This window comes from Eleutherodactylus coqui, chromosome 1 (genome assembly GCF_035609145.1).
Source record: "Eleutherodactylus coqui strain aEleCoq1 chromosome 1, aEleCoq1.hap1, whole genome shotgun sequence".
NCBI lineage: Eukaryota > Metazoa > Chordata > Amphibia > Anura > Eleutherodactylidae > Eleutherodactylus > Eleutherodactylus coqui.
Genome location: NC_089837.1, coordinates 217,484,965 through 217,500,127, shown reverse-complemented (window position 1 = coordinate 217,500,127; position 15,163 = coordinate 217,484,965). Strand labels below are relative to the sequence as shown.

The 15,163-nt window shown below is 41.1% G+C and overlaps 1 protein-coding gene across 7 annotated transcripts in view; it reads right to left on the bottom strand.

The window, feature by feature from the left end:
- The window catches only part of LAMA2 (laminin subunit alpha 2), an 834,596-nt gene that overhangs the window by 602,914 nt on the left and 216,519 nt on the right, over positions 1-15,163 (bottom strand). For all 7 annotated transcript variants that reach the window (XM_066605535.1, XM_066605537.1, XM_066605536.1 and 4 more), the window contains exon 4: positions 3,958-4,200. In XM_066605535.1, the coding sequence (XP_066461632.1) occupies positions 3,958-4,200 (243 nt within the window). The remainder of the gene's footprint in view (positions 1-3,957; positions 4,201-15,163) is intronic.

Genomic DNA, 15,163 nt, shown 5'->3' with positions numbered 1-15,163 from the left:
GGCTTCACCCCTGCAGGTAGGCCCCGATCTTTTAAGTTGTCCGAATTGCTTCCAAGACCCTTCTTCTTGTTCCCTGGCCTGTGGAGCAGCTAATGCTGATGTTGAGCAGTGCGATGGAGGCTCAGAGAACGGCGTAGATCCGAATATCCGTCTTTGGTTACAGGAGCTCTTTAGTTATGCGACTGCTTTCTCCTCAGGCTAGGCCACGCCCCCCATGTAGTTCACTTTTTAAGGTGTAGGGCAACCCACCGAACTATTATGGCATCATTAATAGGTTGCTTGTTTGCATGGTGCACTACTTGTATCAGGATGGTCTGACACTTTGTGTCTACTCTGTGCAGGAGTATACACCAAGCAGCCCCTCCTCTCTATAGGAGGTTGTGTGAGTGGCTCTCTCATCGGTGTCCTCCACAGGTGTAACTGGCTCCTTCATTTGGCAAATTTTCCAAAAATTTTGAAAAAATGTTCTAAACAGGGTCAGCACTGCTGCCGCTGGCCCCATTGAGCACAAGTTGAAACCTTGGTTTCACATCCAAAATAGATAGATGACGCTGTTACCTGCGTTTTAAAATCCGCTGCCCTATATTTACCACTGCACATTTTTGTGTGCAGGTACATATCGGGCATCTGACCGCTGTCATTGAAGAGCATTGGTTCTATATAGATGCAGTTCGCAAACGCAGGTAATATACACACATAAAAATGCCTGTGTGACTGAGCCCTTACAGGAGACATACAAATTTAACATTAATTATTAACGTTTTGAGGAACACTTTGTTTTCCTATACCAAGCCAGGATTGCAAAGGCTTATAGGTGTCAGAATGATAGATACCCCTGCAAATGCCCCTATTTTAAAACTACACCCCTTAATGTATTCACTAAGGGGGGTCATAAGTATTTTTACCCGACAGTTTTTTTCAAGAATTAATGCAATTTAGAGGAGAAAAAATAAAATTTCATATTTTTGCAAATATGTAATTTTAAAGACAGGATTTTTTCTATAGTGCACATGAAAATGAGGATTTGCACCCCATAATGGATGCCCCCTGTTTGTCCTATGTTCAGAAACATACCCGTTGTGGCCCTAATCTTATATGAACAAACCGAAAGGAGTAGCCGGTGGTTTTCAGAACAGACATTTTGCCTGAAGGTGATTTAGGCCTCATTGCACACTTGTAGAGCTCTTGAGTGGCCAAAATGATGGAAAACACTTACAAATGACCACATTTTGAAAACTAGACCCCTATCAGATTCATCTAGAGGTGTACTGCATATTTTGACCCCACAGTTTTTGAATGAATTGAAGCAATGCAGAAGGAAAAAATTACGATTTTTGTTTTTTTGGCAAATGTTTCATTTTAAAAACAGTTTTTTTTCTACAGCACACACATGAATGAAGACTTTCACCCCAAAATAGATACCCCTGTTTGTCCTGTATTCAGAAACATACCCCTTGTGACCCGAATCTTCTGTCTGGATGCACAACAGGGCCCGAACCAAACAGAGCATTACACTTTAACTGTCTATTAACTTTTACATGAACGCAATTGTCCATTGGATAACGGCGATAACGTGACCGGAAACTGATCATCGCGGACTTTGGTCACTGCCCAAGCTCTCAGCTACCTTTAGTAGCCAGGAGCAGGAAGATTTTAAATTTTTTGGGCCCTCCCCAGATTGTGAGCTTGCATCCGCTATTATGGCAATGGGCGCATGTGCCATAGCTAGGGAAGGGTCCATGGATAAGGATCCTATTGAGGGACATCGGTGGAGGCCTTTGGTAAGTAATTTCACCTCGTTTCACAGTTTTATCACTGTTACTCATTGGATAATGGCGAACACGTGACCAATAACCGCGTACTGCAGGACCCCTTGAGATCTCCAGGCTCTCGGCTATATTTACTAGCTAGGTGGGGGGAGATTTTAAATTCCCCCGGCAATCGGCGGCTTTTGCGCATGCGTCTGCCATATTGGTGGTGGGCGCGTGCGCACAAGCCAGTGTAAAGTCCGTGGATAAATCTGGGGTCCTAAGGTACATAATTTTATCTCTCCTCACGGATTTGATCCATGAGGGAAGATAAAACAAACTATTTTTCTGTTTACACTTTTTAAACTTTAAAAAAAATGTTTTTTACATGATCGCTGTTATTTATTGGATAGCGGCAATCATGTGACTGGGAACCGCATACTGCAGCTCCTGGTGACAGCTTCCTGCTTTCGGCTACTTAAACTATCTGGGAGTTTTCAAATCTCTCGGGCCTTCTGTCCCTCTGCCCTTGATGTAACGGCGATCGCATGACCAGGGAGGGGTCCAGCGGCCTGCGATAACAGCTCTAGGATGTTCGCTACCTCCGGTAACCAACAGCATAAAGCTGTCACGTTCCGAGCCTGCAGGGTTTTAATACCCACAGGAAGCATGTTTTCATGTTCTCGGGGATTAAAGCCCAGCAGGCCAGGATGTAAAAACACTGTGTGGTGGTCACTATGGGGTTGATATATCCAAAATTAATTTTTAAGGAACCAATGCAGTTCTGAAACGACATTGAGAGGCCTACATATTAGAAACCCCTATAAATTACTCCATTTAATATTTATTATCCTGAATCTGCACTATTCAGAAATACCCATATGTGGCACTAATGTGTAACATAATTCAAGCAGTAGAAGTGAAGGAGCAACATGTGGTTTTTGGTGGCCTCCCTTTTATTGGGCCAATTTTTAGAAAGCCATAATTTTAATATTTTTTAATCTGCGACACTGTGTGAGGCCTTGTTTTTGCAGGGTAGGATGAGGTTTTCCTTGGTACCATTTTGGGGTAGAGAAAAAAATTTTGATTGTTTTTTATTACATTTTTAAGAGACGAACTGTCAAAAACCTACAATTCTGACACTATTTTTTATTTATTTTGGGGGGAAATCTACTCTCAGGGCTTAGTCCCACGGGTGCATCCAGGCGCCGATGCCCCCGTCTTCCTGCAGGATAAGACGGCCGCACTGCAGGTACGGACCATTCTCCGCACCGCCGGCAGAAAGAACACGTGACCGACTCCATTGCATTATCTTTGCTGGAGGCGGGGAATTTCCAGAAAGAAATGCTCTGCCAGCACGGAGGACATCGTGGCAGCCTGCAGGAGAGACGGGGATCCGCAAGTGCACTGGAACGCTGGCGATAGGAGAGTATTAGACCCCCCCAGTGTGATTACCAATGGCGAGCTGTGGCACCCCGGTTGGGAATCACTGAGAATACCAGCCTCGGTGTCAGATGGGCGGTCGGGGCTGGTATTCAAAAATACCGGCCTGTAATATGGCCGGTAAAAAAAAAAATACCGGCCAGGCCAGTGAATTACCAGCCGGGTGGCAACCCTACCTACACACTGATGTGAATTATCTTAGAAAGCTTTAGTACAAACATGAAATAACAATGCATTGAACATTGGTGTCCTCTGTTTATAGTTTTCTCTTTGCATTCATTTTCTGTATATAATCTATTTTGCATGATGTTGTTATTTTCAAGTATTTTAATTCTGTTTCACTTTTAGCCATATCTGAGAACTGGGCAATGCAATGTTTAGAAATATGAATGCATGTACTAGTCTCATTAGTATACAAAGTAAATATATTTAGCTGAAGCCTATTAAACAATCACAAAACCCTTCTGCCATTGCTGGCATTTCTGCATAATGTAATGAATTTTCTTCCTCAACTTTAAACTTCTGGGTGCATCTTTCTGTCACCTTTGCTTCTCTATCTGTCTTCTTTGTGCTGAAACATTACTCTCTGGAAATGTAAATGCATTTCCCAATTCAACCCTCTCCCCTGCTATGTTACAGGCAATCAGAGAGCACTGTCAGCCTGCAGTGTGCTGCTGTCAGGGAAATAAAACCTGTCAGTTAGAGCACGGTTAAGTCAGCTTTTGGCGCTGTCAAGTCTTTACAATTGCTTCATTGCACAATTTACCTCTCCATTTTCAAGTGGGTGAATCTTTGAATAATGAGATGTACAAATAACTTCATCGTCCTGCGTGTATGAGGGGATGCCAGGTCGGGGAATAATATTATACCGGGTCAAACATTCGCCGTCAGTGATGGCATAGTACTGCCATGGTTTATAAGTAATACCATCCAGAGATCTTTCTAATATCCAGTTTCCAGGTCGTGGAGAGTTGGCAGCTTTAATGATAATATAAGCAATCTGGAAAATCTGCAGAAAGAGACAAAAAAAATATTTAACACATTGAAACAAAACTTCTATACTAAATAGATCTATCAGATGTCTATGGCATCTTGTTAGGATTTATTATTCACATTTTAGCATTATGATCTGAACATGAAAATAGTTAAAGTCCCTAAAAGAAAGGTAACTATTGCTGTACAGTACATTGGTACGGTGTTGTTTTATTCCAATACACCATGTTGCTGTTTCCCATTATTTTTTTAAAGAATGAGCTACACAGACAATCACACGCATCACAACATGACATCGGGCCACAGAGCTTCCTCTAAATTTAGCAAACTATCAGCGGTTGTAGTGACAAGTTTCCCCCAATGTAACGTGAATGTGTCTTTATACTCTTTGTCACACATTACTTCAATATAAATTCCAAGTCACAAAATGAGACTTTCCTGCAGTATAATGGAAGATGTTTGCAGTGATCAATTCCTGCATGCATCCACGAAGAAGATAGTTAACATTTATTCAAAAACATTGAGACAGAGAGAAATTGCCTATTTATGCCTTTGTGGCAACTAGAAAGTCAATGTCACAGGTATAAAGCAAACTTGCATCCTAAGTCGAAAGTACTTTATTCCAACCTGTATTCAGATATTGTCAAGCTTTGGTACAAGGTAAGGAACCATTTGTGGACCTAAATTACTGTAGCTTTATACAGATCATTAGTCATAAACAATTAATATACTGTAGAGCAGTGTACAATACATTGGGCAGCACTATTAAAGAAAGACATAGGGTTAAGTTGTGTCACCCACAACAGGTAGTGGAACCAGGCTGACATCATTAGATCAGCCGGGTCTACATGGCTATGGTTTCTCTGCTGTTTGTCTATTACCTGTCACTGAAAACGTTCCCCATGGTTTGTTGGAAATATCTCTCTGGGGCCTTCCTCTCCACTCTGTCATAACATCTGCTGTGGTGTATGGACTCATTGGTTGACAGGGAGATGTGTCCCCTAGTTGGCCAATCAACCATGGTGTAAGTATATTTAACTCGGTGATACCCATTCCTGGTTGAATCTAGGCTCTATGTTCTGCTAGTGCTTGCCTACATGTTCTGCTAGTGCTTGCCTAGATTGGAATCCCATTTGTCTGTAGGTGTGTGAAGAGTGTAGGTATGCGGATGCCTGAATCCACTTCCATCCATGGGTGTGCGGACACCTGAATCCACTCCCATCCATAGGTGTGCGGACACCTGAATCCACTCCCATCCATAGGTGTGCGGACACCTGAATCCACTCCCATCTGTCGGTGTGTGGATGCCTGAATCCCCTCCTATCTGTAGGTGTGCGGATGCCGAAATCCCCTTCCAACTGGAGGTGTGCGGATGCCTGAATCCATATCTTGTTCATGTTTTGGGTGTTCATGCGACATATGTAGCGAGTTCCTAAGGGGCATGCATAGAACTCATGGGGACCCATTACGAAACTCAGAATTGGGCCCCAGCTTCATCAGGGAGTAAGTGGGGGTAATCTTTACTTTAATTTGCTGGTAGGCAGTGTAGCAATACCCTATAATACCCACAGCTGTTAGTAATGCCTGGGCATTTATCTCTTTACTAGAACAAGCTGGTTATTTTAGCATTTTTGTTTATGAAAGGTGTTTTCTCCTCCTCATCTGCTTTGCTCTACTGCCAGCTAGTGTTTTTAAAACATTAATGGTTGGTAATTTGTGTTGTTTCCTTTTGATTTTTTTATGTTTTAATACAAGTTATGTTTTGTCAGTGAATGGAGCTTTTAGGATCAGATTAGTTCTTCTGGCACTTTGTTAGTAAATTATGCATATGGCGCGTTCACCTGGGTCCACTAGTTTCGTTAGAAAAGTCCTAAATACTAATAGTGCCCCCTATGCTCCTTCTGTTATTTCATTTACTATTAGTGCCCCATGTACGCTGGTCAGCAGTAGAACCATAATTGCTCCTGTTGTCTGATGCTTCTCTCTATGTACAACCCGACTTGTCCCTCTTCCTCCTGCTCTCACAGTACACTGTATCAGAGCCAGAGGGACGAAAGTGGTGCTAGACTGTAGAAGTAATTATCGTTCTACTGCTGGCCAGGGTTCAGGAGCCAGGGCCCAGTGAGTGGGGTTATCAGGGGTATTTAATCCTGGACCCTTCCTACCCCACGAGCTCCACAGCAGCCATGTGGTCTATCACCAGTGATAATCACACTACTAATGATGACCTTTCCGTCCGTGCGTGCGTGAGTGAGTAAGTAAGTGGGTTTGTGAGTGACTTACATGCTCCACCTCTGATCACATGATTGTGATGTTATCAAAGGCACTTCATCCCCAGAGAGGGAGTTACATGCACTGCCCCTGATCACATGACTGTGACATCATCATAGGTCCTGTACACACATGGCTGCTGTCTGGCTAGGTGTTTATTAGTATTCCATAGCAACAGAGATCACAGGTGGTTAGTAGTCCGCCAGTAATCTGCACAAGGATGCAGGACCTTTGATGACGTCATCACATGATGGTGACATCATCACATGTCCTTCATCTCCATTCCTGTGCTGCTTCTGATCCCTATTGTATGGGATGAGCAATGTATGTAGCAGTGCTGTGTGTGTGTGACGTGCATATATCACAGCTGTACAGCGCATTGTGCCACTAGAAACACTGGTACTATAATTTCCTAATATAATTACTAGAGTATACTATAATCACTCCATGTAAAAGGGCCCTGAGAGCGCATACACACACCTGTTTGGCTCCATTTTCCATAGAGCTGTAATACTAATTGACCTATTATCTAGTAAGACCCATCTCTTCAATCTTTATATTATGCCATCAAATAGGCATCAATACACAGACAATATTATATTTATTCCTAATCTACTCATATTTAAGAATTCAGAGACTTTTTGAGTTAAAACATTTTTGGTTACACATTTGAGACTATTTAATTTGTGTTGCTTTTTTAAAATTATATATATATATATATATATATATATATATATAGTATTTGTTTCATGTAACAAATCCACGTGACAGACAGACAGATAAAAATCAATGCTAGCTGAATTATTTTATGATTGACATGACTTGCACTTAAATTCTGATTTCAAATCAGAGCAATCTTAAAGGGGTATTCTGCTTATGCAAAGTTGCTGTCAAATTTGCTAATCAAAAGTTACTAAAGTTTGCAATGTGGTTCTGTCTGCTCTGCATTTTGTGTCTGTAGTTCTATAAACCATTACCTTCCCATTGGATCTTCAGAAGTGTTTACTCACAAGTTGCCCTGGATATGACCTGTAGGTATTCCAACTCTACAGTATGAATGACCAGGGACGGCTTTTCGTTTCTTCAGCTCAAAGGACCACATTGCTGACCAATAGCAGGGCAGCGCTTAGTGGGGACACACACAGGAAGTACAGAGCAGAGAATTGTGGTAAATGTAGTTTTAAGCTGCATATCATTAGGAATAAGGCAGTCATCTTTGAATAGTGATGTGGGAAACATCAGAAACGAAGGGCAGAATAAGGTGGTAATGGCTACTCAACCTATACCCCTAATCAGCTGTGCATAAATATGGTGCAAACACCTTTCATATATGGAATTTTTGAAAACTCACTTCACAACCAGAATACCCCTTTAAGTATCACCTTTCCTTCTTATTTCTCAAAAAAAGCTTTAGAAAGGTGACCATGTAAACTTGTTCAATATCTGGGTCAATATTACTATTTTTTGAAAATGCCATTATCGGTTTCTCTGTAGGAACATAAGGTAGCTTTGTTCTGAATCTTAAACTAATTAGCATTCTGAACAGACTTGCACGGCACATCAACTTTCTAGTTTCCTCCTTTGGATGTCTCCCACTCCCTTTATCGGATTTCTTTCATCCTGTCACTCTGTTCTAAAACATACATGAATAATAAAAATGCATGCACATCATTACCTCAAAGAATCTGTCTCACAAGAGAAGACAAATTACATTCTTAGACATATTCACACTATTCTGGGCCTGGAATATATACTTTTTCTACTACTCATTTATCCATGCCAGTAAAGAATATTAATAGTATTACTCAAGTCATATTTGGACTATGGATAGTTGTGGCAACTTTGAATCTGCAGTGTTAATGTACCTAAAGAAAGTAAGAGTATTCATTTTATATATAAAGAATGCTGTTAATGTATTTGCATATTAATTAGTCATATACATAATTAACATAATGTGATGGAAATCAGCACCGTAGTTCATAAGGCGCAGATTTTTCCAAACATGGATTTTGAAATCTGCATTGCAAATTCTAAGTATTGACATGTCAATTCTTGGCATGGCTTTAATGTGGAAACTGTGTCAGACGGCCGCACGAAGATCTGCCCCATTGACTCAGCCTCAGAGTTCTGTCGCGGATTAGTGTCAAATCCATGCTGGCAAAATTTGAAGTGGATCTGACAGTTTCAAAGGCCATGTGAAGGAAGCCTTAGGGTGGTCCGCTTCTCACGAGCAAATGCTGTGTGCTTGCTCTCCTGGCTAAAATTTGCCAGCCAGACAGCTGTACCTGTACCTGGAAGTCTGCAGAGTGGACTAGCTCCGCAAGCACTGCCAAGTGGACTGTAACCTGTTGCCCTGTGTGTGTTTTTCTGTTCAAATCATTGCCCTGTGAAATCAACAGAGACTGAGAGGAGGCTATAACCATTAAGCTGTATGTACTGCAAGGAGACTGATTACTGTTAACCTCAATCCCCAAGTTAAAGGTCCTCAATGAGAAACGGTAGCTGCCAAGTTATGAGTCCTGTTGCAGACTGTTGGTAGCTAGTGGCAACTGCCAAGTTGAGTGCACTATTAAGAGACTGCATATGCTAAGCTGAGTTTCTTATTTTAAAGAAAAATGTGATTGTTTCCAGCAAGAATAACCACATAATCCTGCAGATTTAGACCTTTTAATGGCTAACAAAAATACATGATGTTATAGTGAGCTTTTGAACTTCTCAGGATTCTTCCTTAGGCATAATAAAATAGATCCGAAGAGGCATATATATATACACATACTTATGACAAGGCATAAACATGGATGTGATTAATTTGCACTTAAAAGAATACCACAACAGGATGAGTAGAGAATTAAATACATACTTAAATAGTCCACTGGTAAAGATGTGAAGGTTTTATGGTCCCTCAATTTGTGTTAGGGGGTCACCAGGCCTGTGTGCTATCGCTGCTATATTTTAAAGCTGAACAGACACCACTAAGTTGTGTTTCATGTATGAAACAACCCAGACTTGTGCCATTAGTGTAACTACCAAGCTCTTAACCTCACTTAGACTTCGAGCCTATACCTATTGTGACTGTAATTACTATGCCTTGTGGTAAAGTTTGCTGCTAGTATCTATCTCAATTACTGTACCTTCCTCAAGTTAAGCCCCACATTTGGGACAAGGACCACTCTTTGGAACTGATAATCTTACAAGCGGCTACCATTCTGTTGGATTTGAACTGTCAAAGGATGCCAATTCATATGAATGGCTGCAATTCGGCCTTCCCTGAAAAACTCAGCTGTTCGCTGGGGTTGCCGGCTGCGAGTCTGGGAGGAAAATAAATTGTCTCGGGGATTACGTCCTAAAGGGATCATCTCAGATGAGACAACCCCTTTAATGATGTATAATTAAAGAGTCACTCCAATGATTGTTTTTCATTCATTATGTAGCTAGTCCTCCCAATATATATAAGTCAGCTAGTTATATCTTGGGTTGTTATTCCTTTTGTATCTGAAACTCCTGGCCTTTTTATCCTCAGATGATCGTGTGATCTCAATTCTGACCAGATCAGATCTACTTGGGTTTATGTCTTCAGTTTTTTTTAGTCAGTTTGCCAGTTTGCGTGATGCTATTAAATGAAGTGTACCACAGAAACTGCCTAGGTGGAGACAGACAACTCCTATCACATTTACTGATGATGATCACATAGCTCCTGTCACACAATTATAATAGAGGATATCCCAGCTCATCCTCTTGACTGTATCTATAGCTTATTTAGGTGAACATAGAATACAAATGGTAATGGCAGTATTGTAGAGATGGTACAGACCGCAGCTGATGATGTCATGATGTGCTGATGCATCATGGGGTTAATGTGAAAGTAAGAGCAACATCAAGATAGTGCCTGAAAACCATCAGACATGGCTCCCCTGCATGGAAGTGACTGCAGTATACAGAAGAGACTTCAAGTGTGTGAAAGGCAATGAGGTGTGTGGGGGGGGGGGGGGGGGGGGAGATGTAGGAAAATTTGTTTTCACTTAAATTCATGAATGGGTGAGTGACTGCTGCCTCTCATTGGCTCAGCGCAGGGACCAATCTGATTGGTCCTGCTGAGCCAATGAGAGGCAGCAGTCACTCACCCATTCATAAATTCATGAATGCGTGTGTGAGTGAGATCTGCCTCTGATTGGTCAGGCTGTGACCAATCAGAGGCAGCTCATTCAGCAGCTGGGGATTTTAAATCCCCGGCTGCTGAATACTACTCACAGCTGTTCAGAGCAGTTCAGGAGGACTGCCACCGGCCACGCTGAACTCCGTCTGCCGGGACCAGGTGAGTATATATATATTTTTTTATTTTTACACATTTCTGGATGAATTGCAGGGAAGGGCTTATATATTTATTGCCGGCTCCATTGAATTCAATGGGCTAACATCGTTCTTCTCTGCCACAGCTGTTACAGCTGTGGCAGAGGAGAACGATCGTTATGCTGACAGTGCGGGGGGGGGGGGGTCTCACTCTTGCCACTATTGTGGCTTAATAGTGGGACCTGGGAACTTGAGATGCAGCCCAACATGTAGCCCCTCGCCTGCCCTATCCGTTTCTGTGTCATTCCCATCACTTTCTTGAATTTCCCGGGTTTTCACAAATGAAAACCTTAGCGAGCATCGGCGATATACAAAAATGCTCGAGTCGCCCATTGACTTCAATGGGGTTCGTTACTCGAAATGAACTCTCGAGCATCACTGAAAGTTCGTCTCGAGTAATGAGCACCCGAGCATTTTGGTGCTCGCTCATCTCTAGTCACAATGCATAATGTTATCCATATACCATATTACTAAAGTACAAGTGCATAGAAGATAACACAAAAGCAATAGTAAACTGTTGGGGCTATTTTCAGTAAATATTTCCCTATGCAATTGAGATTTATGGTCTAATGACTAATTAGCAGAACCTAGGTGTAGCTAAAACAAGACTATTCAAGAAGAAGAAGAATATAATGTGTGTGTATATATATATACATATATATATATATATATGTATATATATATATATATCCTTTTCTTTTTATTTAATTGTAAAGCCTTGCGCGGTGCAGAGTGTTAAAGCAGCACAACTGCAGTCCTAAAATCTCACTCATAACCTGAAGGTTGCGAGTTTAATCACCACATTGTTTAGGTAGCTAGCTGAAGGTTGGCTCATCCTTCCCAGGTAGGTAAAATCAGCACCCAGCTTGCTGGTGATAATAAATAAATTACCTGAATGTGCTGCGAAATAAGTTGGCGCTATATAAATAACTAGATTTATTTTTAATAAGATTTAGTAGCAGCTAAGTGTTTGTAGTAACCTAATTCTTCTCATTCCACTTAAGTGGTTTTCCTAGATTTGAATCGTATTATATTGGACATCCCCATTAATAGATTTTCACCCTCCACCCCTTCCCTTGCATGTGGAAATTTCTTGTGGAGATTACAGGGGCTCCTTTATGAAACAGGGTAATGTCCATACAGTACTGTACAGTACTTAGCATTGTTATAAGATTGTTATGTGTATCACACAATGAGCATAAAGCTATAATAGTTCATTAATAGCCTGAAGACAAAATTATTTGTTTCATCATCTTGATCAAGGCACGAGAAATAATGCCCAAGAGTAATTCAGTGTATCTCGATTCTTAGATAGTTTATAGGGCTCACTTCAAAGATATACATCAATACAAGGCATGCTAAAGACTTCTCTTTGACATGGTAAGTATCATCTCAGCTCCTGCCTTTTATTCATGGAGCTTTTGAAGTGACAAAAAGTTATTTACATTTAATTCAGTTGGGGAACATGTTACACTTGCTTCTACATGCCTCTTTCAACAGCTTAACTAAAAGAAATTCTGAATAAAATAGGGAAAAATTCCTCCTGGTAATGTGTATGAAAATGGATATTAAAATCAGGTGCCCATTGTTCTTCCCTAGATTTTCTAAAGTACATTACCAAACGTAATTCCCTAATTATTGGTATATTATTGCAGGACTCAATTCATTCTTATCGGCAATGAAGGTTTATTTAAAGGGTTGCCTGCTTTAGGCATTAAATTTACATCTGCCCTGTTAGGGCATAGGAATCTAATAGAGAGAGCCTTCTGCTCAACTTCTCTCATTTACTGTATATACTCGAGTATGCGTCTGTGTCTCCGGCGGCGGTGTGGCAGGCTGCTTGAATTCTCTCCAGTGTCATCCCCTGTCGTCCTCTTTGCTCGGCTCTGTCATCCCCCGCCGTCAGTGCTGTGTAAGTAAGAGCTGTGATTGGATCGAGCGTCAGCCAATCACAGCTGGTGCTCGATCATTCACAGCCAATCAAGCTGCTTGAGGATTCTCCCCGCTGTCATCTCCCTGCTCGGCTTTCACATCCCTTGCCACCAATGAGTGTAAGTAAGCATTGTGATTGGATCTAGTGCCAGCTGTGATTGGCTGGCACTCAATCCAATCACAGCGCTTACTTACACAGCACTGACAGAGCCAAGCAGAGAGGACGGGGGTGGATGACAGCGGGGAGAATTCAAGAAGCTTGTCGCACAGACACAGACGCCGGCTGGGAGGTGAGTATGGAGTGTTTTTTTTTACCTAGTATATATTCTAGTATAGCTCGGCTTATACTTGAGTCAATAAGTTTTCCCAGTTTTTTGTGGTGAAATTTATTATCTTGGCTTATACTCGGGTCGGCTAATACTCGAGTATATACGGTAACTGGAGCAGAGAGTAGCTGCAAAGAAACGTCCTCACTTAGGAAGACCTGGCTTGTACATGCATTGATTTTCAGGCTGCATTAGTGGCACACATTAGCTGGTCAACTTCCCTTGGCAAAAAAAGCTGGCATCCCTCATGATCATCACATTATCAAATGCCCAATCAAGAACACTGGTTGCCCAAGCCAGACAGCCCTTACAAATGTATAAGTAATATAGTCCTATGGCTGGGGAAATAATATTTAAAGTGCATACAGTATTTTAAATATTCATAATAAACTAGTGAAATATATATCCCTGAATATCAACTTATTGGGGTAGGAAGGGTCGTTGAAGGCCTATTTAACAAAATTCTCTCTGCATAATACTGAGGCTACCTCTTCTTGATTCCCCTTCATTAAGTCCCAGTGTTCTTCAGCTGCCCACTCCTACAAAGTCTTTCCAACTACAGGCCTCCCTAGTGCCCAAATACTACATTGCTTACCCTTCCAAAAAACATTTTTCCACATGCTATCTTTGTTTCTCATAAATCCCCCCCCCCCCCCCCCCCCCAGTGAAGCGACCTATTTGTGTTACATTTGCAGACCAACTATAGAGCTCTTGTTAAGACCTATTAAAGCAAGAAATCATCATGGAGTCAAGTAGTGCAAACAGCTATTCAAAGAGGAAAAGGGGGCACAATTATGGGATCCCCACATATACCATAAGAACCACCTATAAGTGGTAGTAAGTGGCATTAAAGATACAGCTTTTTGTCTTACCGGTGAATTTCACAAGGGCTTGGTTAATCCAAAATATATGTATAGCTGGTTTTGCATCGTCTTCTAATCTCCCAATAAAATACTAATAAAAGTTACATCAGGATGTATCTAGCAGTACACATTTTTGTACCAATCTGTATTATCAAGATGTAGAACAAAAACAGTGTGTTACCATGTTAGCCAGAAAAATCTCAGTAATGCTAAATATTCTTTATAAAAAAGACAAAAATATTGTAGAGGTGATACCTTTATTGGCTAACCAGAAAAATTACATATGCAAATTTTCTATTCTACTGAGGCCTCTTCATCTGGTTTAGTCAGAAACATTTATACACAACAGAACAGACACATGGTGTGATTAATTCACATTTAAAAAAGGCAGGATGACAAATAGGAGGAAGAGCACAACATTTGAATAATGATAAACAAGAGTAATTAGAGTTTATAAATGATTTCTCATGTAAAATCTGGCTAAACCTGATGAAGGGGCATTAAGAAGCCTCAAAAACATGCATATATACCTATTCTGGTTAGCCAATAAAGGAATTATCTCTATAAGACTTTTCGGTTTTGTTTTATTTATACAAGAGTATTTAACAGCACAGATTTCCAGAAAGTTTATTTAAATATGATGTATATTAATTAACTCCAACATAAAGTAGCAGCAGGAATATTGCAGAGCTGGCAGAGAAGTTTTACATTGTAGGCAATATATGCTTCTAATTTATTACTAATTGCTTACAAACATAAGAGAATTTCTTTTTGTTTTTCCATGTATTTCACTGGTAGAATTGGGGCTAAATGCATGTTGTTGTAGTTGTTACATCTTCCCCTGAATAACATATCTGAAAATAATTAACAACAGTAAGGGCTCAGTCACACGGGCGCATCGGCACCCGTACACCGGTGCCGATGCGCCCCTGTGTGACTAAGCCCTCACTGCAGAAAGAAGACGGCCGTACCTGAAGACGGACGTCTCTCTGCAGCGCTGATGAAAGAACATATGCCGGCAATGAAGCCGGTCACATGTCCTTTCCTGCGACGCTGCAGAGAGACGTCCGTCTTCAGGTACGGCCGTCTGCTACCTGCAATAACACGGGCACCGATGCGTCCGTGTGACTGAGCCCTTACTTTTATTGGTTAAAATGCTAGTTGTAGCACATTACAATTATACAAATATTAAGTCATAAAAACTGCCTTGTTGGAAAGATTCACCTAGACCCATCCCAAT